This window comes from Alosa sapidissima, chromosome 22 (genome assembly GCF_018492685.1).
Source record: "Alosa sapidissima isolate fAloSap1 chromosome 22, fAloSap1.pri, whole genome shotgun sequence".
NCBI classification, from domain to species: domain Eukaryota; kingdom Metazoa; phylum Chordata; class Actinopteri; order Clupeiformes; family Clupeidae; genus Alosa; species Alosa sapidissima.
The window spans coordinates 1,633,387-1,657,760 of record NC_055978.1 but is presented as its reverse complement, the minus strand read 5'-3'; the positions used below and the strand labels follow the sequence as shown (position 1 = coordinate 1,657,760).

Below are 24,374 nucleotides of genomic sequence, written 5' to 3'. Positions count from 1 at the left end.
AGTTGTTTTATTGGAAAAGGGGGGCTTAAGAAGGTATTATAAGCAGGGGTGCCAAATTTGCTTCCCTTCAACGTTGGATTTTTCCTATTTGTTTTCATTATGAGATTACAATAAATCACAGATCATTTTTTATACTAGATTTTAGTCAACTTTAGCATGGGGTGGCAATAATTCTGGAGGGTACTGTATTTGTTTAAAACTCTTGCATTCAAGTTGACTGATCATCTCAACACCAATGTTTCCCAAAAGTGCCTGTACCAAGGAGAACAAGTATTACCTTGAAACTTAAACACACATGGGGAAACTGAACAGTCCAAATCAGTAGACTATGATAAGCTAGCCAACTATACTACTTTGTTTACAATATGTCCAGGCTTCAACCAGACAGCTGAATTAAAGAGGTAGAGTTGTAATATAAAAAGTAGGCCTATGTTATAGGCTAATCTGCATAAAGTGTGCTGTTGTAAATACCAGACATTCAGCATTCTCTCTTTTATATCAGGATATAAAATAATACAGATATATTATATTATATATTATATTGTAATCCTCTGGTGTTCTAAGGTAGGATATTGAAATGTTATTTCAAAAAATGTGTTTTGGAAAATAGCTCTATTTCATTATCATAAAAATGTGTTTTCTATACAGAGATATCGACATCGGTAAACCTAACCCCTCACTGCTCCCCGAGCGGCGCTGTTGTTGCAGGCAGCCCACTGCGCCGGGATGAGTGTGTGCTTCACCTCACTGTGTGTTCACTGTGTGCTGAGTGTGTTTCACTAATTGATTGGGATAAATGCAGAGACCAAATTTCCCTCACGGGATCAAAAGAGTATATATACTATACTTATACAGAATGCCTTGCATGTCTTTAAAAACCACAAAACAACACAATAATATATAACTTTCTGTAATTATAAGAATGTGCATACTTGTGTACTTGTAACATTTTCATTGTTACTCTCCCATCATGACAATTAAACAATAATTATAAGTGAGAGTTAAACACCATGACTGTGAAAATTGTTGTTATGTCAGCTATATATATCCAATGTTTTTCTAGTCAATGGTCTCTGTGAGCCCGCACTAACCCATGGCAGGACATTGAATTGATGACCGTGGCAAGGCATGGAAGGGACAATGTAAAGCAGTGATGCATTGTAGAACAGCATCTTATTTTTTGACATCAGGAAATAGGGATCAAAAGTCACGTGCATTGACACACGTCCCAAACGCCGAAACACATTTTTGGTAGTTGCAGCATCCCCTAAAGGTCATAGGGCACCACATTTTGTGTGCGTCCTCACGATCAAGTCCTGAGTCTATGTACCAAGTTTGGTTTTGATACCTAAAATTTTTACTGAGATTTTGCTGAGATTTGACCTTACTTCCTATTTCACTGATTTCGATTAGCTCTGACAGGCGAACGTTTTTCAAAATCAAACATCCTTCTGGTAACTTTTGTGACGTATGGTCTGAATCCTGTAGGTCACGTTTCATTAAGATCAGACAAAATTTGTGACCTGTGAAAGTTTAGTTTCGCTTTCAATTAAATCCAATATGCCGGTAGAACGACAAGAGTTGGACCGGTGGCGATATCTTAAAAGGTCTAGGAGCAACCTAAGAAGAACAATAGTGTGCTACTTTCAGCAAGCACACTTATAAAAATATGGAAAACTAATTATGTTGCTAAAGGCCATAGTTACGTAGAATATCTGAACTACCTGTGTGATGGTTGTAGCGGGTTTTACACTCTGTGGTTGAAGGGGTTGCTGGTTCCTCAGTTTGGATGCTTGTTCCTGTTCCTTGGCTAATCTCTGTTTCTCCTCAAGTGTGAGTGACACCTATAAGACCAGAACAAGACATATGATGAGGACAATGAATACCAAATTCAAATTAGGACATTTCTTTTTTGAAAGAATATTTTAGAGCTTTAAGCCTTCATATATATATATATATATATATATATATATATATATATATATATATAAACACTGCCTGGCCAAAAAAATGGTCACACACTCTAATATTTCATTGTCACAACATTTATTTCCGTCCAGCGTTGCATTCATTTTTCGCCAAGATCTTGTATTGATGACCGGAGATTCAGACCACTGTGCAAAGTCTTCTCCAGCATATCCCAAAGATTCTCAATGGGGTTAAGGTCTGAACTCTGTGGTGAAAATGATGTCTCATGCTCCCTGAACCACTCTTTCACAATTTGAGCCCAATGAATCCTGGCACTGTCATATTGGAATATGCCCGTGCCATCAGGGAAGAAAAAAAATCCATTGATGGAATAACCTGGTCATTCAGTATATGCAGCTGATCTCATTCTTTGGGCACATAATAGGGGTGTGAATCTCTCATGTAAAAGACGATACGATTTGCATCTAGATACATGGGCACGATTCGATACAAGAAAAGATACATGTTCATAAAAAACGATTCAGTACGATTCGATGCGATTCGATGCAATTCAAGAATGGAAAGCATTCTGAAAGATTTTTTATCATTTGCTCAAGGTGCACATTAATTTTATATTATCAGTTATCATGGTCATGGTTGTCAATTACAGTAGGCAAAAAAATGTGTGAATATGATTATCTAAACTGAGGTTTGTTTCATATACTGTATTGAAATGCAAAAAAGAATAGTCTACATTTCAGTCAAACACAGCAGCCAAATACAATTTTTTTTTTATAGACTTTATAGAGTTATATCTGATTAGGCGGGTCAATATATGAAAAAAAAAAAAAAAACACCTAACCTCAAACTGATTATGATACCTTTAGATGTACTTAATAACATATTAAAAATCTAGTAAAATCTGACCCCAGTAAAGGGGTCATTTTCAAGATGGCGTCCAAGATGGCCACCAGAAGCTAATTTGGGATATCTGAAGCATTATTCAGCCTAGGAAAGTGTTTTTCGTGTTTAATCAGATTTAGAGGTCACTGATTCATATATGTCACACTAAAGTATCAGTTCATAATTTTCAAAGACTTATAATTTTCAAGACGACGTCCAAGATGGCCACCAGAAGCTAATTTTGGCTATATCTGACGCATTATTCAGCCTAGGAAAGTGTTTTTCGTGTTTAATCAGATTTAGAGGTCACTGATTCATATACGTCAGACTAAAGTATCAGTTCATCATTTTCAAAGACTTGTCATTTTCAAGATGGCCACCAGAAGCTAATTTTGGCTATATCTGAAGCATTATTCAGCCTAGGAAAGTGTTTTTCATGTTTTATCAGATTAAGAGGTCACTGATGACTCTTCATCTCCACCTTTTTTAGTGTTCTTATAGTAGGACCTGAGGATGCATGATGTTTTCTCTCTCAGTGTCACCATGCCTTCAAAACCTTTCCCTTCTGTGAAACATATGTCATTCCCGTACCGCTCCCTCAGTTTAGCTTTCAGATACTGATTACCGAATGGAATGGAATCAACCTCAATCAAATACTCTTTCATGTTGGAACGTGTCAAAATGAACAATGTGACAATCCACACAAGTTCCTTTCAGAGGAGTCAGAGGATGATGAATAATGATAATAATTATTTCTGATCTAAATGCATATAGTTTAAGATTCAGTTTAATTAGCTCCCCCCTAATGATAGATGCCAACAATTATTGATCTACACAAATATACAATGCATGCCTATACAGTACATGGGTCATGGTTCATTAAAGTCATAAAACAGCCACTTACTCGCAAACTCTACTCTACATATTGTAAAAGCATATACCCTGTACATAAAATATAACATTAACATATAACATATGCTGGCATGTACATTGCCCTCTATTCTGTATAGGCGAATCTAGTGTAAAGGGAATATATGTTGGCATGTACAGTCCAGGAAAAACAAACTAAACACTCTAAAATATGTATTTTCTGAAAGCATATAATCTGTAGATAAAATATAGCACAATTTAAAACATGTCCCATCTTCCTCCGTGAATGCACAATACAAAGCCCTCTATAATGTATAGGCGAATCTAGTGTAAAGCGGATACCTGTTGACCTCTTTTGTCCAGGGAAAACAGATTAAACATCCTAAACTATATATTTTCTGAAAGCATTTAACCTGCAGATGAGATATAACACCAGTTAAGACATGTCCCATCTTCCTCCATGCCATGAACAATACATTGCCCTCTATTCTGTATTGAATCTAGTGTAAAGCAGATACATTTTGGCATGTACAGTCCAGGGAAAACAAATCAAACACCCTAAACTACATATTTTCTGAAAGCATATAACCTGCAGATGAGATATAACACCAGTTAAGACATGTCCCATCTTCCTCCATGCCATGAACAATGCATTGCCCTCTATTCTGTATAGGCGAATCTAGTGTAAAGGGGATACATTTTAGCCTATATTGTCCAGGCAAAACAGATTAAACACCCCAAACCATATATTTTCTAAAAGCATATAACCTCTAGATGAGATATAACACCAGTTAAGACATGTCTTATCTTCCTCCATGCCATGGAGATGGTTAATAATCCTGTATTGCATTTGCTCTGTATTAAAACGCATTGATTTTATTGATTTATGGCTGAAAAAGGTAGAGCATTGAAACATTTTCAATTTTAACATTTAAAATCCTATTCTTGTTTAATTTGACCATCATTTGATATCAATTTCACCCCTGTAGGCTGAATAGTAATTGAAATATAGCCATTCTAACCTGTTGACAGCCATTTTGAAAATGACCCCTTTCCCAAGGTCAGATTTTACTAGATTTTTAGTATGTTATTTAGCATGTCCAACAGTACCAGAATCCATAAAAAAACCTTTTGTATCAATTTTTTTGACGTTGAACCCTATATTGACCTGCCTAGATTGTTTTCATGGAGCTGTAGCCTTGTTGAGGTAAGACAATACCGAAATAAAATAAAACAGTGCTTAAGACACTCTTGGCCTTTTCTCGTATAGCCTACAAGAATAAAATAGGCCTACATATCAATGAACTCTCTGGGTTTATTTTGTTCCAACGGTAGACCTAATGCAGAAACCTATAATGCCACAAGTCTGAGTGATATATGAACAAAATAATTGGCTAATAATTTGTGCATCGTTTTAGCAAGGGCCAAATTATTATTTAACATTAAGGAAATCCCTTCATCAAAACGTAAGGCTATACTCTACAGACTATCGTTGCTGTTTAGTGTTTAATTTAGCGCTGGATTTTGAAAAACAAGAGTAAAAACTGTAAAACAAACGACCGAGTGCGAGTTGTCACGTGCTTAAGTTGCAGTAGATGTATGGGAATACGTATCGGTTAATCTTTACACCCCTAGCACATAACATTGCTGAACCTAGACCTTACCATAAGTTTATCTAAATTAGCTATGTAGCCTACCAAATTTTTTTTAAAACTTTTTACATTTTACCGTGACTCAAAGAGCTGTAAACAGTGTTGTAAGGCTGCGTACAAATCCGCTTGGAGCTGCAAGTTACTGTTCACTGGTAGCCTAACTTGCAGCTAGCTCGGCTGGCGGCACTGTTGCTAAATTACGTTATGAAGTTTGGCACAATACATTCTCACTCAGGATAGGGATCAATAATACTTATTGATCCCTATATACCACTATCCCAAAGATTTAGTATACATCTCTTCTATGATTTATTTATTTTTTATAATGTTGACAATTACATAATCCTTGAAAAAAAAAAACATAGATAGTTCTAACATGAAATAAACGTTTTCCCTTCTTTTTTGAATCAACCTTCCGCGCCTCCCCTCAAATTATTTGGCGCCCCCCAGGGGAGGCGCGCCTCACAGTTTGGGAACCTCTGCTCTACGCCATCAAAGACAGTGTTTCCCATACATTGACTAATCTGTGGCGGGACACCACGAAATCAAAACCGGCCGCCACACATTAATGCTCTATGTTGTACTATTTAAATTAAAGATAAGACAAAATCATTTCATTGAGCTGCGCTTTTTATGTACGCAGCCTTTCCTTGCCCCGCCCTCTCTCGTAACGAGCCCGCTGACCCTCCTCTGCATGTGCATTTAATAAAACATTAACAACTGTTGAACTCTGCTAAGGTCTTATCACAACATAACTTAGTACATTGAGGGGACTAAACTAAGTTATGCAATCAAGCAGTATCTTAACGCTAACATTAGAATACTGTTTGGATGTCCCGCCCCAACTGTGGCGCAACTGGCTGGGGCACCTGCACTGTACGTCGGCGACCCGGGTTCGATTCCCGCCCCGTGGTCCTTTCCGGATCCCACCCCTGCTCTCTCTCCCATTCGCTTCCTGTCACTCTCCACTGTCACTATCATTAAAGGCATAAAAAGGTAAAAAAAAATATATATATAAAAAAAAAAAAAAAAAAAAGATGTCGAGTTTAATTGGAGTAAATGCTCGGCAGGCCGGATTACAGTGCGTGGCGGGCCGTAGTTTGGACACCCCTCGGCTTAGTCAAAGCAATTTTGTCTTCAGATATTTTTTTTTTGCATAAATTCACCAGGGGTTGGAAGAGCTTGAAAGACAGACCATGCTCTGCGATGAATGCGCACATGCGTATTTTCAAGTCACACACACGGTCAGTTATTGATGCCGGTACATCAGCTGTGGTTGTAGCTCCCGGTAAACGCGTTGTGTGTGAGAGAGCACGAACAGCTGCTCTGTGAGCAGGGTCTGATTAATGTCGTGGAAGCACTTTTTTGCCGCTAGTTGTATATACTAGCTTTCTCGAGCACAGAGTGCGGTTCTCTCAACTTTTTACACCAGCTACTAAAAGGCTTACTGTCCTTCCCTATCTCTTCTATCCATGCCGAGCGCCATTTATTTTTTAATCTTTTATCAACTAGAAGGGCATCTTCCCCAGGATTCATGAAACTACTCATCTTACTCTCCTTCGATGTGACGTCTCTCTACTCGGGCATCTACGCAGAGCAATAGTGAAAACATAGGACTCGATTGAAGCATGTTTTCCCCAGACCCGCCCCATTCTACTTCTGATTGGCATTGGCAGACGAACGCATATGTAACGGAAGCGGTCTGTGCTAGCGTGCTAGTTGCCCGTGTAAATCCTCACAGCCCTAACCTTAAGAACGCCTCTAACCGCTGAGTTGGGAGCCTGGGCTTTTAGCTCAGTGGAGCCACTTTGCCAGTGTGTGTCGAGGTGGCGGGTTTGAGGGCCCGTGAGCGGCGGACAAATTATGACCTCTGTTACACATACACTCGAAAGCGATGGGGATGATATCGAAAGCCTTTTTTAAAATATAAGATTTTTTTTTTTTTTTTCGCAGCCAAACGCTGAACGCCGGAAATCCGGCACGTGCCGGAATACTTTAATCCCTGCAGTGGGATCAAAATCATTTTGACGTCACACTGGCTCATGTAGTGACCACTATATCAAGTATACTGGGCCCTTGAAAAGTAACTTCTTACTTCAGGCCATATGGACCATGAACACTAACTTCCAATCAATGCTTTCATTCACTTTTTATTACTATTATTCATACCTAGATAGATAGATAGATAGATAGATTTTTGTTTCTCTTTATTGACATTTGTCGCAACCCCATTTCACTGATATAGTACACAATTATGCATGTGACAAATAAATCTTACTTTCAAACTTGATAACAGTTGAGTCATCACACAGTAAAACTACTCACTCTGGAGACCTGTGGTATATTTTGGGAGGAGTTCACTTCTCTGCCATTGACAGAATTGCCACCAAATAGGTCATCAATCTAATGATGAAAGAGATTCTTAATATCCTGAAAACTACAGAAGATTATGCAATGCTTGACAGATATAGCAACAGTAAATAAGAGAGGCAGGACTTGATCTGTGATCTGCCCGTCACAGTTAGCAATTTCTCGAAAATGTACAATAGTTGCATTTTACATTGTTTTTTTACTTACAATATGACACTATGATTAAAATGACTATACACTAACTATACTTACCTCTCTCACTTGATTTGTGGTATTGGATGCACTGTTGGACTCCGCTGACTGGTTCATCTGGCTTGAGATATTGAGGCTCCTAAAAAGAAATGTGATTAATTTTGAGTACAAACATTTTCCTACACAGAGCATGAATCAAAGCACGCATGTTTGTTCCAGATCCACGACATTCACCAGTCAACAACAGTCGCCATGACACCTCAGTATTCAGAAATACTGTTTTCTATTTCCGGCTGAAGTTGCGTTGTATTGATTTTAATGTGACGGTAGACAGTGCTTGACATATCCTAAGCCATGTAAAAGCAAACTTTAGATTGATGGTTACTAGACAATCATACTTGCAAGCTATAAGGCTTGGTGTAATCATACAGAAGGGAAGCCTAAACAGATATATCTGTTTAGCAGATCTTGGATAGGCCTGCAACCGCCTTCGTTTTGAATAGTGATGCACCAATACCATTTATATTCAAACCGAGTATGAGTATTTACATGTGTTTACTTTCCAGTACTGATTAGGCTAGCATAAAAATGCAATGAATTAGAACACCGGTTTTATTTTCAATTCTGCTTTGTCTAAGCCTAAAAGTAAATAATAATGAATATCAAAATATGTAATAGCAGGCTATTTCAAATTGAAATGTCTCACTGCCTCCACGTTATCGCTCCCTGGTCACTAAAATCAGCCAAGTCACCAAAAGACTATAGACCCTTGTAAAAGTGGTGTGGGTCCTTTAAGTTAGACGTCCCTCCACAGAGCGCCGCATTCATGTTTCATGTTTACTTTTCGCTCAGCTCACACACAGGTGAAGCCACACTAGCCACCAGTGATGGGAATAATGGCGTTATAAATAACAGCGTTACTAATGGCGTTACATTTTCAGTAACGAGTAATCTAATTGATTACTCTTGCCATTTTAATAACGCCGGTACTGTTACTGCCAAAAATGCGGCACATTACTATAATTGAAGCTGTTTTTTTTTCATCAGACCAAGATCTCTGAGCTGAGGCAAAGACCCTTTTAGCTGTTCTTCCTTGGTTAGTGGGCAGTGGGCACGAGACAAGCGCATAAATGCTGATGATTGGCTGAGGTTGAGTAAAATTTCATAGTAAGCCAATCAGAGGTAGAGTTGGGCGGTTGTTCGAAAGCACACAGTCGGACACACAACGAACAACACAAGCAAGTCAGTCAGTCAACGAAAAACAGGTAGGCTATGGCGAGCCCAAATAAACCAAAAGTAGCTTTCTCTAAATGGAAGTATAGCCATTACTTTCCCCTCCAAGAAATTAAAGGAACAAATGTAGCCTAATCATGAAATGCACATTATGCCCTGGGCAAAAGTGCCTATCCACGTCGGTGTCAAGTAGCCCAATTCAAACTTAGGCTACTCAAACATCTTTCAACGTCGCATGCTTCCACGAAATTAGTGGCCAAGACCAAGGAGAAGGAGACAGTGCCACAAAACCTAAGCAACTGAAGCTTGATTTTAAGGCCCCACCATATGTTTTGTCTCGGACCGAACTGAACAAACTGGTAGCCAGGAAGCCTATGTAGTGGAGGATATGCTGTTATCTACGGTTGAGTTGGACTCATTCAGGGCACTAGTTCTCGTTCAGCATGATGCGAACTTCTGGGTACCCAGATTAGGGCACTAGTTGCCAAAACATCGGTCAGAGGGAGAGGGTCAGAGGAGGGGTAGCCCTAGAAAGACGTTTTCGAACTAAATAGTCATTTGAGAAATCAAAAGTTCCAAAACATATATTGTGTTATTTGTATCGATCCACTATATAGGGCCTAAACATAATATCTACATACAAGGCATTCAATTTGAGGCAATTGTTTCACTTTGTCCCACAGCAACATTAAAATAGTTTAGATTGGTGTACATTGTTTCTGTTAATAATGTATTGTATTAAGTGTCCATTTCATTATAATATTCAGATTTATCTTAAATAATTGAACATGCACATGTATTTTAAGTTCCGTTAAAGAGGGGTGGAGGTGGGGTCACATTTGAGCATTTAAAAATGTACTTGAAACTAGTACTTTCTGAAGTAACTAGTTTCATTGCATGTAAATGCAATGGACTATTATCACTGTTCTTCTTAATATTATTATTCTTCTTCTGACCAAATTTGACGTTTAAAGGCTCTAAAACCACTGAACCACTACAAAGGTCTTGTAACAGAGATTTGTCCTATGTTTTTTCACATTTGTGAACTTTATACTTTTTGAGATATTTACGATAAAAGAGCAATCAATTCCCATAGAGCTAACATTGATCGCCGTGGCGGCAACTTTTAGCGTTATGACGTGACGCTGCAAAAAATAAATAATGTCACGCGTCTTCCGCCTCTCAAACTGGGCTATCAGGTAACCTACAGAGGAATTGAAATTATGAAATATGACCAAGGCATTAAAAAGCTGCTTGTTTGTCAGGATACTTTTTCACTGATTTATTTAAAAAAAAAATATGAGCTATGAGTGTGAATGTTATATATTCCATCCCCTAATTCTGTTTTACTGGTTTATTTGACAAATAATCTATATGGATTTGCTCTATAAAGACCTTATGTCTGTTTGGGATTGTTTTGTGAGCCTGGGGTTGTTTTGAGAGCCTATTGATGTAGCCTCCCTCAGAATAAAGGAATACTTCATATTACTCTAAACCACCGTCTGTAAATCAACTGTATACTACTGTCTACATTGCACTATATTTCTTGACCTGTCTCTGTATGTTTCATCACCGTTCTATACTTTGCCTCACATTGCAACACAGCTCAGATCTTTGGTTGCTATGAAGGCCAGTCGTTCTAAATGGATGGTTGCTATGGCCAAAGGCCAGTTCTATCTCTGCCGTTGTCAAGCGAGCATATAGTAGAATTCTGATTAACCTTATCTTATTTAAAACATCTCTATTTTACTTAGCCCACTTCCATACAGTGGGTCCCATTAAGAAGTGGCCACTTCCTGCACGCTTACCGTGATTCACACAGCAGCATCATTAAATTAATCTGTCACCATAAGCCTATGCCTACGTTTGCAAAAAGAAAACATTTTAATTTGATTCACATAAAACGTTACATTTCATGTACATGTTGACAATGAGTAGGCTAGTTTTGGTTGTTGGTGGTGTTATTGCATCCCTTAGTTATGCCTACAATGCAAGTTCCCTTAAGCTGTCACAGACGTAGGTGCTACTGTACTTTTAGGGCTAAAGTGCTTCGTGAATTACTGTTAGTAAAAAAAATAGCAGTCCTAAAGTTACACGTGATGAAGTTACGAGTGCAAGCATCTCATATCAAATGACCATGGCATTACGCTAAACAACATAAATCCCAATTAGCAACATACATCTCCTCAGCTAGCCACACAAGAAATGAATGATACTAAATCTCTGCTTAGCATGCTTCTCCGCTTAGCATTCTAATAACAGTAGGGGCACATTTATGTTGACCACTACAACATGACTCATTATGTCTGTAACGTTAACTGTATAAAACGCTTACTTTCATTTCGCCGAAACCGATATTTTAGGTTCTTGGCCACAAACTCAAAACGTGTCTCTCTGAAGCCCTGTTCTAGAATCTTTGCTCTGAAGGCTGTGTTGCTAGGCGACATGTGGCGACGTGTGATTCCGAATGGATGTGTGTGGTTTGCAAGAATAAACAAGAAATAACATTTCCAATAATTTCCCATGATAAATTACATAATATTTGCACCTTCCTTACTTGTGAATCTCACACCGTATTTCAAGTAGGCTACACTAGTGAAATGTAATACAACGTTGCCACCTAGCGTTCAGATAGGTAGGCTATTTAACATTAACGTGACATTGCTTGTTTATTCTTTCGTCAACTCCATGCTTTTAGGAAAACAATCTTTTTATCATAGTTCCCTCTTCAACGAGCGATTACCAGCTCGTTTTTGTAACAGAAATAGCTGTTTATTGTTTCTAGGTTTACAGAAACACCTATTCATATTAATACAGGAAATCAAGTTAACGCTGCCGACCACTGTTTGTCTATTACACGGCCCAGAATGCCTTGCATGTCTTTACAACAAAACAACCCAGTAAAACCTAATTTCCCGTAAATATATGAATTTGCATACTTGTAACATTTTTAATAATACTCTCCCATCATGACATTTAACAATAAGGACATTTTTTATTTGAATACCGTCAATGTGAAAACAACTCTATTATGTAAGCAATATATAGCTACTGTTCTCCTTGCTATTTCAGTTCATAAGTCCATACTATCCCATGGCAGAGCAAGGATTTCATGATTGGGCAAGGCTGCCTAGAGACATTGTGGCTCCCCAGAGAGATTGTGCATACTTGGAAGGCATTGTGATAGCAGTACAACTGCAAATGTGAAAGGTGATAGTTACCAAAAATGGATGGGTGGTTTGCCAAATGATGGAAACTTTTAGAATATTTCTTTTTTTTTTTTTAGCTTATGCACCCTCACACTGGAGTCCCCAGTTCATATACAAAATTTGGTATCGATATGTGACAGTGTTCCTGAGATATGGACGACTTCCTGTTTCGGAGCTTCGCCGCCGATTTCGTTTGGCTGTGACGGGCAAACGCTTTCGAAAATCAAAAATCCTTCTGGTAACTTTTGTGAGGCTTGGTCCAAGGATAATGTACGTCAAGTTTCGTGGCGTTCGGACCAAATTTGTGACCTGTGAAAATGTAGTTTCACTTTCTGTTCAATCCAATATGGCGGACGAACGACACGCCCACCTGACGTCATCTTCGCGACCAACTTACACCGGTACTGACCGGACGTTTTAAAGTTGGAACGGTGTCTCTGTCTCAAAGGGCCTAGGCGCTAGGGCTGACAAAAAATTAGGGAGACGGGAAAAATAATAATAATAATAATAATAATAATAATAATAATAATAATAATAATAATAATAAAACTTAAGAAGAACAATAAGTGTGCTGCTTTGCAAGCACACTTAAATAGCCAAACTAAGAACTAATAACGTTACAGTAGTTCTAACGTTAGGGGAATAGTTAACGTTAGCACTTACCCTATCCTTTGATATTTATTATGTAAGGAAACCCACCTAATCAACGTTAATATGTCGTCAACTTTAAAGTGACCGGTTAGCTGTAGGTTTCGATAACGTTAGCTAACGACAATCAAACCTAACGTTGCTCCCAGCTAAGCACTGACGTTAACGTTACATTTGCTCACTAACCAGCAGCGTTTTAACTAACGTGAACCAGATAAAGTACGCATCATATTGTACGGATACTATCTGGCTCTTGATTAAATACACCTGTGGAAACGGACCATATGACCAAAGTATTGTTAAAACACACTACAGAAGTTGAGGTATAACGTTTGTGTTGTCAACATAGGCTACAGAGTATGTTTACTTGGCCTAGGCTAACGTTACTCATTTCTGCATTATTCTGGCCTATAAATTAAAGCGTAGCCTGGCACACAAATCAAGCTTCCAATGCAATGCAATGAAATACTATAGGCTAGTATATTTAACTACCATTACAGATTTATGGTGCAACAACCTCACTTAAATATCTAAGTTGTATTGAACAATTGTACACATTCCTTGTTTTTAATATAACTCTAACTTGTTTGCTTTTGTCTTTTAGGTTCCAGACCAGTGTGGTGATGACCATGTATTACATTACGCATATGCCTGTGTGTGCACATCCTGCCAACCATACGTCGCTGGCATTAACACTTACATTCATTCTTAAAAAACATGTGACCATATCTCAACATATCTCCACATACCTTTGAACTATACTGAGACGTAGATCTGAGATCTACACTGAGACATTCTGAGTATTATATTGTTACAGGAGGACTATGCTGACAACTATATGAAGCATGCATACATTTGAATCATACCTGTGCTGTGACATCTGTGAAACTTAGCTGTGCTGTTAGACCTGTTTTTAGACCTGAGCTGTGCTGTGTGAAAATTAAGATTCTAACCTAAGTTCTGTCTAAAACTGATCATCTGAAGGGCTAAATCTTCAATCTCCAGTTCAGAATTACCACTGATAAATAGATCTGTCTTAGGATAATATGATTGGCATTATCACGTTCTGTAAGAATGCAAATTCAGTAGACATCTGGTTTCTCCCTAATCATTATTGGGTAACTTTAAAATTGGTTTCAACAACTGTGTTTTTTTTTTTACTTCAAGCTTACATTGGTTGTTAAGTGTTCATTAGTGTATTCTGTATTAAAACAAAGAATGTTGATCAATATTGAATTAACAATTTATGTTTACTGACGGTCATATACTCTAAGCTAACATCTAACCAAGTAAGTGGTTTTCAAGAATACTGTAAGTCTATGTAATCTGAATAATTATACAGTAAGTAATATAATGTTATAAACAGCAGCTTTTTTGCATAAACATGCAATGGTAATTCCCTGGAATTACATTTTCTAGTTACTTTTATAATTTGTAACTGATTAACTAATTTTAGTTACTTTTTGGAAGAAGTCACTGTAACTATTTACTTTTTAAAAGTAACTTGACCAAAACTGCTAGTCACCAAGTGTGAGCCATTTGCACTGATTAGGTGAGCTATACTGTAGTATCAATGGAGATCCATTTGTGTGAGGGTATAAGGCTGCGTACATTCTACACAGATCCATAAATCTTGCTAATTTTGATGTCAGTGGTGCAAGACTGAAATAAGCTCAGTGGCAGCACATTAAATCATAGCGGGTTCTAACAGTGTAATTACGTGGCATTTTTGTTTCCAGCAGATACCCAAAATGCTGCTACACATTTTTTTTTTTTTAAAAGTGGTGGGGGCATCTTCTACGCTAATTTCGTCAGCTTCGTCAGTCATGCTGGTTGTAATATTGCAAGATCTCTTCACACCTCTAGTCATTACTCCAACATGGTCATTCGGTGCAAACAAATACATTTGTGTAAAAATTAAATTATAATTACACTACTGATCAAAAAATAAAAATAAGAATAATTACAACAGTATTTATATATAGATATATAAAAATGACTGGCACCTCTGTTGTTCCTGCATCACATGGAGCTGTTCCAGTTTGGTCTTGTGTTCGATCTCCATTTTGCCCAGCATATCCTTGATCACTGCCATGAATGAGTTGAACTGAAAGGGGCAAGGCAATTTTATTTACAGCACAGTAACACACATTAGCTCATCAAAACATTTTAAAAATGAACATATTAAACAACAAGAACAGGCTGAAAAAGGTAAAGATGGTGATAACAATAACAAATTGGCCTTAAGGCTCTCCATTTCTGAGTCTCTCTCCATTGAACTAAGAATATTATTACTAGACACCTTCAACCACCTCAGTTAGCCTTGCAACCATTTTGCATGCAGACTCTAGTTTGTTCAGTGCATTGTCAAACAGATTCAAGGGGACCGTAGTCATTAGGTGAGAGTGCTAAGAAAATGTGGGTGTTAAAGTTAAGTAAGTATAAGTATAGATACTCTTTTGATCCTGTGAGAGAAATTTGGTTTCTGCATTTATCTCATCTGTGAATTAGTAAAACACTCAGAGCACAGTGAACACACAGTGAGGTGAAGCACACAGTGAACACACAGTGAGGTGAAGCACACACTAACCCGGAGCAGTGAGCTGCCTGCTAAAGTGGCGCTTGGGGAGCAGTAAGAGGTTAGGTGCCTTGCTCAAGTGCACTTCAGCAACAGATGTTGGCATGGGAGAGCAGTGCTCAACCACTTCCCCCGCCCACATTTTTTCCTACCGGTCGGGAATCGAACCGGTAACCCTTCGATTTCGATGACATTTAGCTGATGTTTTTATTCAAAGTGATATGGACTTGCAACGGTGAGTATATTGTTATTTTATTATTATATTAACATAATAAAAGGCCCCAAGATCAACCCCTGGGGACAGCAAAGGTTTAGTATGTTGGTGATGAGGTATTGTTTGAAAGGGCAGTCAAGAAATTGTCTTGTAAGCAATCTGAGCAACTTGATAATGGCACCCAGTGGCCTCGACCAATGAGGGGCCTCCTAATAATAATAATAATAATAATAATAATAATAATAATAATAAACGGCCATGTCCGTATTCGTGGCATCATTACTCTGGAGCCAGCCGACCAAATAATAAACCTCTAAAGTTTGCCTACAAAAAAGAACCAAAACGCAATCTTTGTCCATATATTGTAAGGAGATCCAGGTGTTAATTGAAGCTAACTACCTATGTCAAGTTGCATTGCAAGTTAGCTCTGGGGTAGCAAATATCTAAGTTTGCCGTCTTAATGTACCGAAGATCACAGTACCCACTCGAAGGCAGAGGACAAAAGTGTGTTGAGCAAAATGTCTGCATTTCAGACTTCATTGTCCCCGCCAGAGTTTAACAGGTGCGATAATTCAAAAATCCCCATGTTATTTTCCCATAGGAAAAATCACTAGATACCGGATCTCAAAGATGGCAGCTTTTCTGTAGGCGAAATTCAGAGATCTATTGAGCACATCGCACTGCTCTACAATGACATCGGTGCAGGTGGAGCGAGGCCCCCTTTGTCTTCTCTTCTAAAGTGTAACAAAATCATAATAAATCCCAACGGGTGTAGAGGAGCTAGAGGAGAAGCTGAAACTGATTGACAAACTGAAAAACTCTGGAGATAACGTGGGTAGGTTAGAAGCAACGATATAACGAAAGACATGGATTCTTGTAACTGTCCATGAAAACAGAAGACATAGCAGGTAAATATCGTAGCAAATAGCCTGGTAATGAAACAGCTTTAAGAACATTTATTTCACTCGTCTTGCTGGAGTGAACGCAGAACATGGGCTGTTGCGCAAAGAAATGAATTAGTGTTCTGCATCTCCATTCGCCCTAGGCAGATGGGTCAGGCCCTTGAGTCGTGAATCTGCTCGAGGTTTATATATATATATATATATATATAAATCTCCAATTCTTGGGAGTTTTTCCTCGCCCCTGTTACTTATGGGCCCTCTTTGAATCTTTGAATATTTTAACACTCTGAATTGAAATAATGTATACTGTAAGGTAGCCAATGCACACGTCACATGAGCCAGAGCTGCTTGTTCTGTAGGCTAAAGGTTTCTGTCCCTCCCAAACTGCATTAAAATAGTGTGTTTAGCAGCCAGAATTTCAAAAATCTTCTTTCCAGGTCCAATAAGTATAAGTATTTAAGTGAGGGAAAGTGAGGGAAATATTCCCGTGAGGGAAATTTGGTGTCTGCATTTAACCCAATCGGTGAATTAGTGAAACACAAACAGCACACAGTGAACACACAGTGAGGTGAAGCACACACTAATCCCGGCACAGTGAGCTGCCTGCTTCAACGGCGGCGCTCGGGGAGCAGTGAGGGGTAAGGTGCCTTGCTCAAGGGCACTTCAGCCGCAGCCCACTGGTCGGGGCTCGAACCGGCAACCCTCCGGTTACAAGTCCAGAGTGCTAACCAGTGGGCCACGGCTGCCCCAATACCCTCAAATTCAAGGACCTAATGTGGCGAAACATTGTAAGAGAAAGCAAGGTTATATCGTATCACCTCGTCAGACCAAGTTGTGAGGATGTCATTTTACCCCCATATTGAGGGGGCACAAGACTTTGTTTTCTCAGCTAAACAACTTGAATGTCATGATATCACACAATGTCAGTCTATGGCGTATGACACGGTTGGCCCATGTCGATGCCCGTATGCCTTATAATCGTATGCCGATTCATGCCTTATAAATTGTCCATTTTCTGAAAGCTGATGTTGTAAAAAAATGTAATTTCACCCCTATGTTGAAGGAGCACAAGACTTTGTTTTCTCAGCTAAACAATTTCAGTATCAGAAGTGCACGCCATTTTGGCCAATTGAATATGACCCGGTTGGCATGTCGCCACCAGTATGCCACACATACTGGCCTATACCTATTCGGGCCATATAAATTATACATTTTCTGAAAGCTGATGATTTGAGGACTTCCTATCAACCCCTTATGGAGGGGGCACAAATTAAATATCATGAGTGCGTGCCATTTTGGCCTGTGATGTATGACACGATTGGCATTGTCGCTACCTATATGCCACAAAGACAATTCAAGATTCAAGATTGTCTTTATTACATGTCATTATATGGGTATAAGAGAGTAACATTCTTGTGTTTGTGTTGCCCCTCAAAAAAAGGTTTTAAAAAAAATAGTATGGTGTGTGTGTGTGTGTGTGTGTGTGGGGGTTGTTTTAGTACAAAGACTGACAAGCAGGCTCAGGCTGTCTATGTTTAATTTCCTGAAAGCTGATGCTGTGAGGATGTCATTCCACCCATATGTTGAAAAGGCACATGACTGTTTTTTTAGGAAAACAACTTGAATATCATTGAATATCAACTTCAGTGTATGTCATTTTTCGCCTATGCATTAGGACGCAATTGGCACATGTTACTAGCCTACTTGTATGCCAGAAAGACAACTCAGGCCATAAATTAAACATTTTCTAAAACCTTATCTTCAGGCAGCATATACAGTATGTACCTGCTAGAATAACTGGCACATGTTGCCCCCTGTATACCACAAGGACAATTTAGATCTAATATTTGTTTTTCTTATCTTTTTTTATTTCATTTTATCACTGTATTGAAGGGACAGAAGACCTAATTTTCTTGTGCACTCTAATAGGGATAATTGTGTATTAGGTCTACTACCTTATGACAGTCACCGGCCTATGTCAAAAGGGTGATTTAGGCCCTTTTAGGTATAGAGGTCACTGTAATGTTGAAATTTCACCCTAATATTTTTCATTATTTTATGCACTTTATTTACACCAACTTCATTGTGTCATGTAATGTACAGTCGACAGGCATTGATTGACACACTATTGGACAACTTTTTGACTGAGATTCTCTGGAATGCGGAGCGCAACTTCAAAAGATGTGCAAAGAGAAAACATTGCGGACTGGTGCCAAGACAACAACCTACTCCTAAATGTTACCAAGACTAAGGAGATGTTTATAGATTTTAGGCGTGATCAGCAGAAAGTTTACCAACCACTCCAGATCAACGACTCTCAGGTGGAAAGAGTAGAGAGTAAATATCTTGGTGTTTATATTTCTGAAGATCTGACTTGGACCCAACATGTTGATTGGTGTGTCTTTCACCTCAGATGCCTAAAGTACTTTAGCAATTACTTAAGAACTTTTATAGAGCCACAATTGAAAGTATTATTACTGGGAAAATAACAGCTTGGTATGGAAACAACATTCAGCAAGACCATAAAGCCCTAAAGAGAATAGTGAGGTCAGCCAAACGTACCACCAGGAGTGCACTACCCAACCTAGAGGAAATATACATCAGGAGTGTAAAGTCCAGAGTAAAGAAAATCACCAGAGATCCCAGTCACCCCAACAACTGCCTCTTCTCTGCCCTACACTCTGGGAAACGTTACCGCTGCCTGAGGGCCAACACAGAGAGAATGCGGAAACGTTTTTATCCCCAAGCTATCCAGATTCTGAATGAGGACTGTAGCAGGAGCACAAGCATGTTGGAAACACCTCATGCACTCTAGACATTTCTTCTTCTTCTCTTCTTTTTCTATTTATTGACATTTTTCCTAATTTCACTTAAGCATCAGACCCTACATTAACCAACCTACTTCAGTATCATATTAACGGTTTTCAGCAATAGCCTATGTTAACATTTTCTCAAAAATAATAATAGTGTTTTATTGGACAAATTCAGGGAACATACGTCTTTACGTAATTACCTATTTCAAGAATCTTTACCCTTTGTAACATTGTTTAGCCTACACTCACACTGTTACACATGAACTAAACATGGAGTAGCCTAGGCTATTTCTGTTTGTTATGCACTTTATTGAAATGTGCTGTAGACCTAGGCTACATTTTGCACACCTTCTCAATATGAAAAGTTCTTTATTTTCAACTGAACTCAAAGATATTGAATATAGGCTATATGAGTATTTTCTGTGTGTTATGCCCTTTATAATGTGTGTACATTTTGTGCATGCACTTCTGCTGTAGCATTTATTTCAGTTTATATTAGCTATATTTCTGAAGAATACATTGTGTTGCCTCAGGTCTGCTACACATCTTTTGAAACTTGATTTGAAATAACTTTAAGAAGTAGGTCTATTTGGTTAAGTTAATAAAGTAACTTGCTTTCATTTGAATCTCAATCAAGATACACTGGTAATTGCTTTATATTGTTAATATGGACTTCTGAAAAGTTCAAAAATGCAAAATAAAAAAAATTTAAATCATGTGATAAAATATGCGATTAATCGCAATTAACTATAAAAATTCAGCGATTAATCACGATTAAAAAAAAGATATCGTTTGACAGCCCTAATAATAATAAACAATCTTGAATGTGTACAAAACACCTCACATCTCTTACCATCAACATATCAGTGACTTTTGAAAAGACAGCCCCTGGCACTACTTACAAGACTGAGGGGGAGATATGACTTGTGTATTGATGCAAAAAAAATATATAATTACCTGGTTAAGGTTAAGATTGTTGTCAATGCTCAGTGAGATCAGATGAGGAAGGCTCTTAGAAGCTATATGCTCTTTTGGGATGCCCAGCTTCTTGTGTGTAAAGGTGCATTTGTAAATTCCTGTTGAAAATGATGACAGTCATATATTAGACGACGATGAAAAAAATAATAACTGTCATTCCATTCCAAAACAAATTCAACAACATTCCTGCTCTTGAAAGTGGTTTACACTAGCCTGGGTTTTCCCATGCTGCCTTACGGGCGCAATTTTATTCACGCTGCTAGGCAGTCTGGATTCCATGGAGCAAATTTTCGCCTCAGTTAGGGGACCAATCACAGAACGGAGGGAGGGCAGCAAGACGATGACGACACTCCGAAGCCGTTATGAGCTACGTACATTTGATAGACGTTCGTAGCGCCCAATAAACGGCTCTGGGCATTCGTAAACCACGTTTCAAATATGAGAAAATGAATGTCTAGTTCCCAGACCCCATCTCAATGAGATGAGGTCTGACGTTGGCCAGGCTAGGTTTACACTTATTCCTGTTCAGAACAGCAGGAAGGCGTTCATAAAACTCCAATGGTAACGTCAGCATAAGTGCATCACCGTCAGCATACAGTATGTCTCAAACATGGTCAGTTAGCTAGGTCATCCAAGTTAGCAATTTGTGAAAAACAGTGTGTAATAAAATGCAACGACAAAACCATGTGTGATTTATATTTTGTATGACAATTAGGGCTGTCAATCGATTAAAAAAAAATCTAATTAATTACATACTTACATAATTAATCGCATATATAATTTTTGCTGTGAAAGTATTTTAAATATTTAAATTCAAATGAATCATTGAATAATCAGCATTAGTGACATTAAAGTTCAAAAACTCTTATTATTATTTTCACTGTTCAAATAATTGCCACAATAATCTATGATATGACCTAATAAAAATAAATTCAAAGTGCTTCAAATTCAAATAAATTCAAAATAAAGTGCTTCGGGAAGAAGTTTTTTTTCACATACAAGGCATTTCAGGCCACAGATATAACCTTGGGGACACAATGAAAATAAATTAACACTCCCTCAATGTCAACACTTATTTCTTTGCATTGATGGCAACTATAGAGTTGATGAACTCCGGTGATATGCAAATTCCTTGCTGCAGACATTGCAGAGGACTTCATTTTACAGTCTAATTTATACTGACTAGAACGGCTCGGGGTCAAAGGTCATACGGAATCGATTAATCTGCACTAATTTTTTTAATCAGTTATTTTTTCTCAAATTAATGAATCGAAATTAATCAGTTATTTTGACAGCCCTAATTATAATATCTAAATTGTAGTTTTAACAATGTGTAAGCTGACATTATCAAGCATTTCCTAACCCTTTGGGGCCAAGTCTATTTATCAGTATGATTTTACTATCTTTAATTTGAAGCTCTTCATATGGTCATTGTAAGGGACATCTTTACATGCCATCTTGTTTTTTTCCTAGCCATATCTGGCAATGTATGATGTGATAATACCTATATATATATATATATATATATATATATAGTAACACTTTATTTTAAGGTTCACATGTTAGCCACCAATACATACCTACTACCTGTATTAGTGACTTGTAAGGCATGTGTTAGGCAACATTAACCATTTGTTAGGTGTGTATTCACAAATTTCTTGTTCATGACGAATTAGGCCTTTAGTATTGATATAATCTTAATAATGACCTTGTAAGCCTTGATCTCTACATACTAATTAGTAGTAAGTACCAAAATAGAATATGCATAACCTACTTGTATACTGTCTGAATAAATCCCAAATAGTAGGAGAACAGTTGTAGAATAAGCAAGTGTATGGCTCAACCTCATTGCTGCATTTCACTGCCCAGGTTGCTGTGTGAAATAGCACTTAATAACTGGGAGATTGGCTCCCATTCTAAAGTGGAAACTGGTTCCTTGGTAGCAAGCACATTATCATCAGTAATACCTCTGCAGAATGTACTTATTAGTCATGAATTGGTTCCATATTCTAAAGTCAGGCATTATTATTATTAAGAATTATATGATGGGAACAGTCTATAACTCCTGGTCAATGCAGACATTCTTTACCCTTAATACATTGCTAGTGCATACAATGTTCATTCAAAATATGGTCCCTGTTCTAAAGTAGAGGCTGGGTGCAGCAGTCATGTTACAGCAGATATTAAGAACCGTTGAGATGGCTATCATAGGATCTGCTGTTTATTTTGTGGTTTGCCATTTGTTGAGTGAAGAATTTATGAGATATTCCACCAAGATCAATAAGTGTGGAGATGGAAACAGAGCTGTATGCAGAAAATAAATGATAACATTTCATGTATTTTTTTCTTGCAAACCTTTTCTCACAACAACTAGCGACCAGCACCATTGGAAAGCTGACTTTACTGCAGGCTTTCGCAGCTTACTGGTTTAAATTATAGCCTATTTAAAACGTCACCTCTGAATTTGCTGCCATTTTGTTTATAAATATATGATGCACAAAGAAACACTGAAACAGGTCAGCGCAAGGAGAAGGTGCCCAGCATGTAAGGGGCTACCATATGCATTTGGAAAGCTAGGGGCGAGAGGGATATATTCATTTGGTTGCAATTTGCAATCATGGGAAATATTCACAAAGGATCATTTTAATGTCATTAATAAGGAACAATTAATATCCTCCGATATTTTCTCCGAGTGCAACGATGATAGACAGACATCATTTGGACAAAATATAGAGCATATTAACTTCCGTTGCTCAGCCAAATGCCTTCCTGTTACGTCCTGTTATCACGGAGTTACAGGCGACAAACGATTTTTGATGGTCACAAGTTTACTTAATTAGCGGTTTATTTTTTTGATTATTAAAGAGTGTTTTTCATTTAAAGGTTTGACTTTGTGCTTATTCAGTAGAGCATTTAGTGCTCTTCCCAATCCCAGACGTTCACATTGCATGTTTGTTTGTAATGGATGCAACTGGGAGATAGGCTATGCGTTTGACGGCAATGAGTTGTTAACGGACATGAACCAAGACATATAGCCCAGCAGCAATCTAGGGACTGTTCGTTATTTATTGAAGGGGCCACCGGAGGAATTTTGAGTGCTTCAGTCAAAAGTTGCATGACCCTCCCTTGCCTGCTAGAAATTGTTTAATGACCCTCCGACAGAATTGTTAAAAAAACACATGACCCTCCCCTTGCCAATTGTCGCATGTCTTCCGCCCGCGTTGCTTTGCGCCACAGCCACACACTGTGATAACGTTCTTAAATCAATCTTTCGTGAGCTTGCATGCTACCAGTCCTTCCTTTTCAAATGTGTTGCGCCTGTTTGCACAATTTCACAATGTGATTAATAATATGACAAATAATCCCTGTGCATGGGGACCGAAACAATGCATGCCAACTTTTTCCGTGTTTATCACGTATTTTAACTTTCCCCCGCTGTCTTGCCATAGAATAGGCTATCCCATATTTTAATACTCTCATAACAACCCTGCCATCGGGCCTGTCTGTGTTGCCCTGTTGCTACCCCTTGCCCTTCCAACGAAACAGATGTCTTCAAATCATCGTTTTCCTTGCTTGAATGTCATAAACATACAACTTTATGCAGCAGAATTACGCATAGGCTACTTGGAACATAACACATTTGACAAAGGACAGATGTATCGTAACACCCCCAATTATCACCACTTTTGTTCAGAAATTCTTAAAACCAACGATGTTTTTTAACACTTCAAAATAACATTTGCTAAATTAACCTTAAATTTTTCAGTAGCCATAGGTGTGTAGATTTGAACAAAATCTGGTTTGGTTCTTAACGGGAGCATTTAGGCCTACTGCCTGGAATATCACGGTAAAATGTCATTTTTGGTACATAGCTAATTTAGATACACCTATGGTGTGGGTCTCT

The 24,374-nt window shown here is 38.1% G+C and overlaps 1 protein-coding gene across 3 annotated transcripts in view; it reads right to left on the bottom strand.

Annotated features, from left to right (window-relative positions):
- scyl2 (SCY1 like pseudokinase 2) overlaps positions 1-24,374 on the bottom strand; it is an 84,145-nt gene that overhangs the window by 16,004 nt on the left and 43,767 nt on the right. For 2 of the 3 annotated variants that reach the window (XM_042077938.1, XM_042077939.1), the window contains 5 exons: positions 20,450-20,568; positions 14,992-15,092; positions 7,956-8,034; positions 7,659-7,736; positions 1,725-1,844 (listed from right to left, as the gene is read on the bottom strand). In XM_042077938.1, coding sequence (XP_041933872.1) covers positions 1,725-1,844; positions 7,659-7,736; positions 7,956-8,034; positions 14,992-15,092; positions 20,450-20,568 — 497 coding nt within the window. The remainder of the gene's footprint in view (positions 1-1,724; positions 1,845-7,658; positions 7,737-7,955; positions 8,035-14,991; positions 15,093-20,449; positions 20,569-24,374) is intronic. The other variant, XM_042077941.1, reaches the window with a different exon arrangement.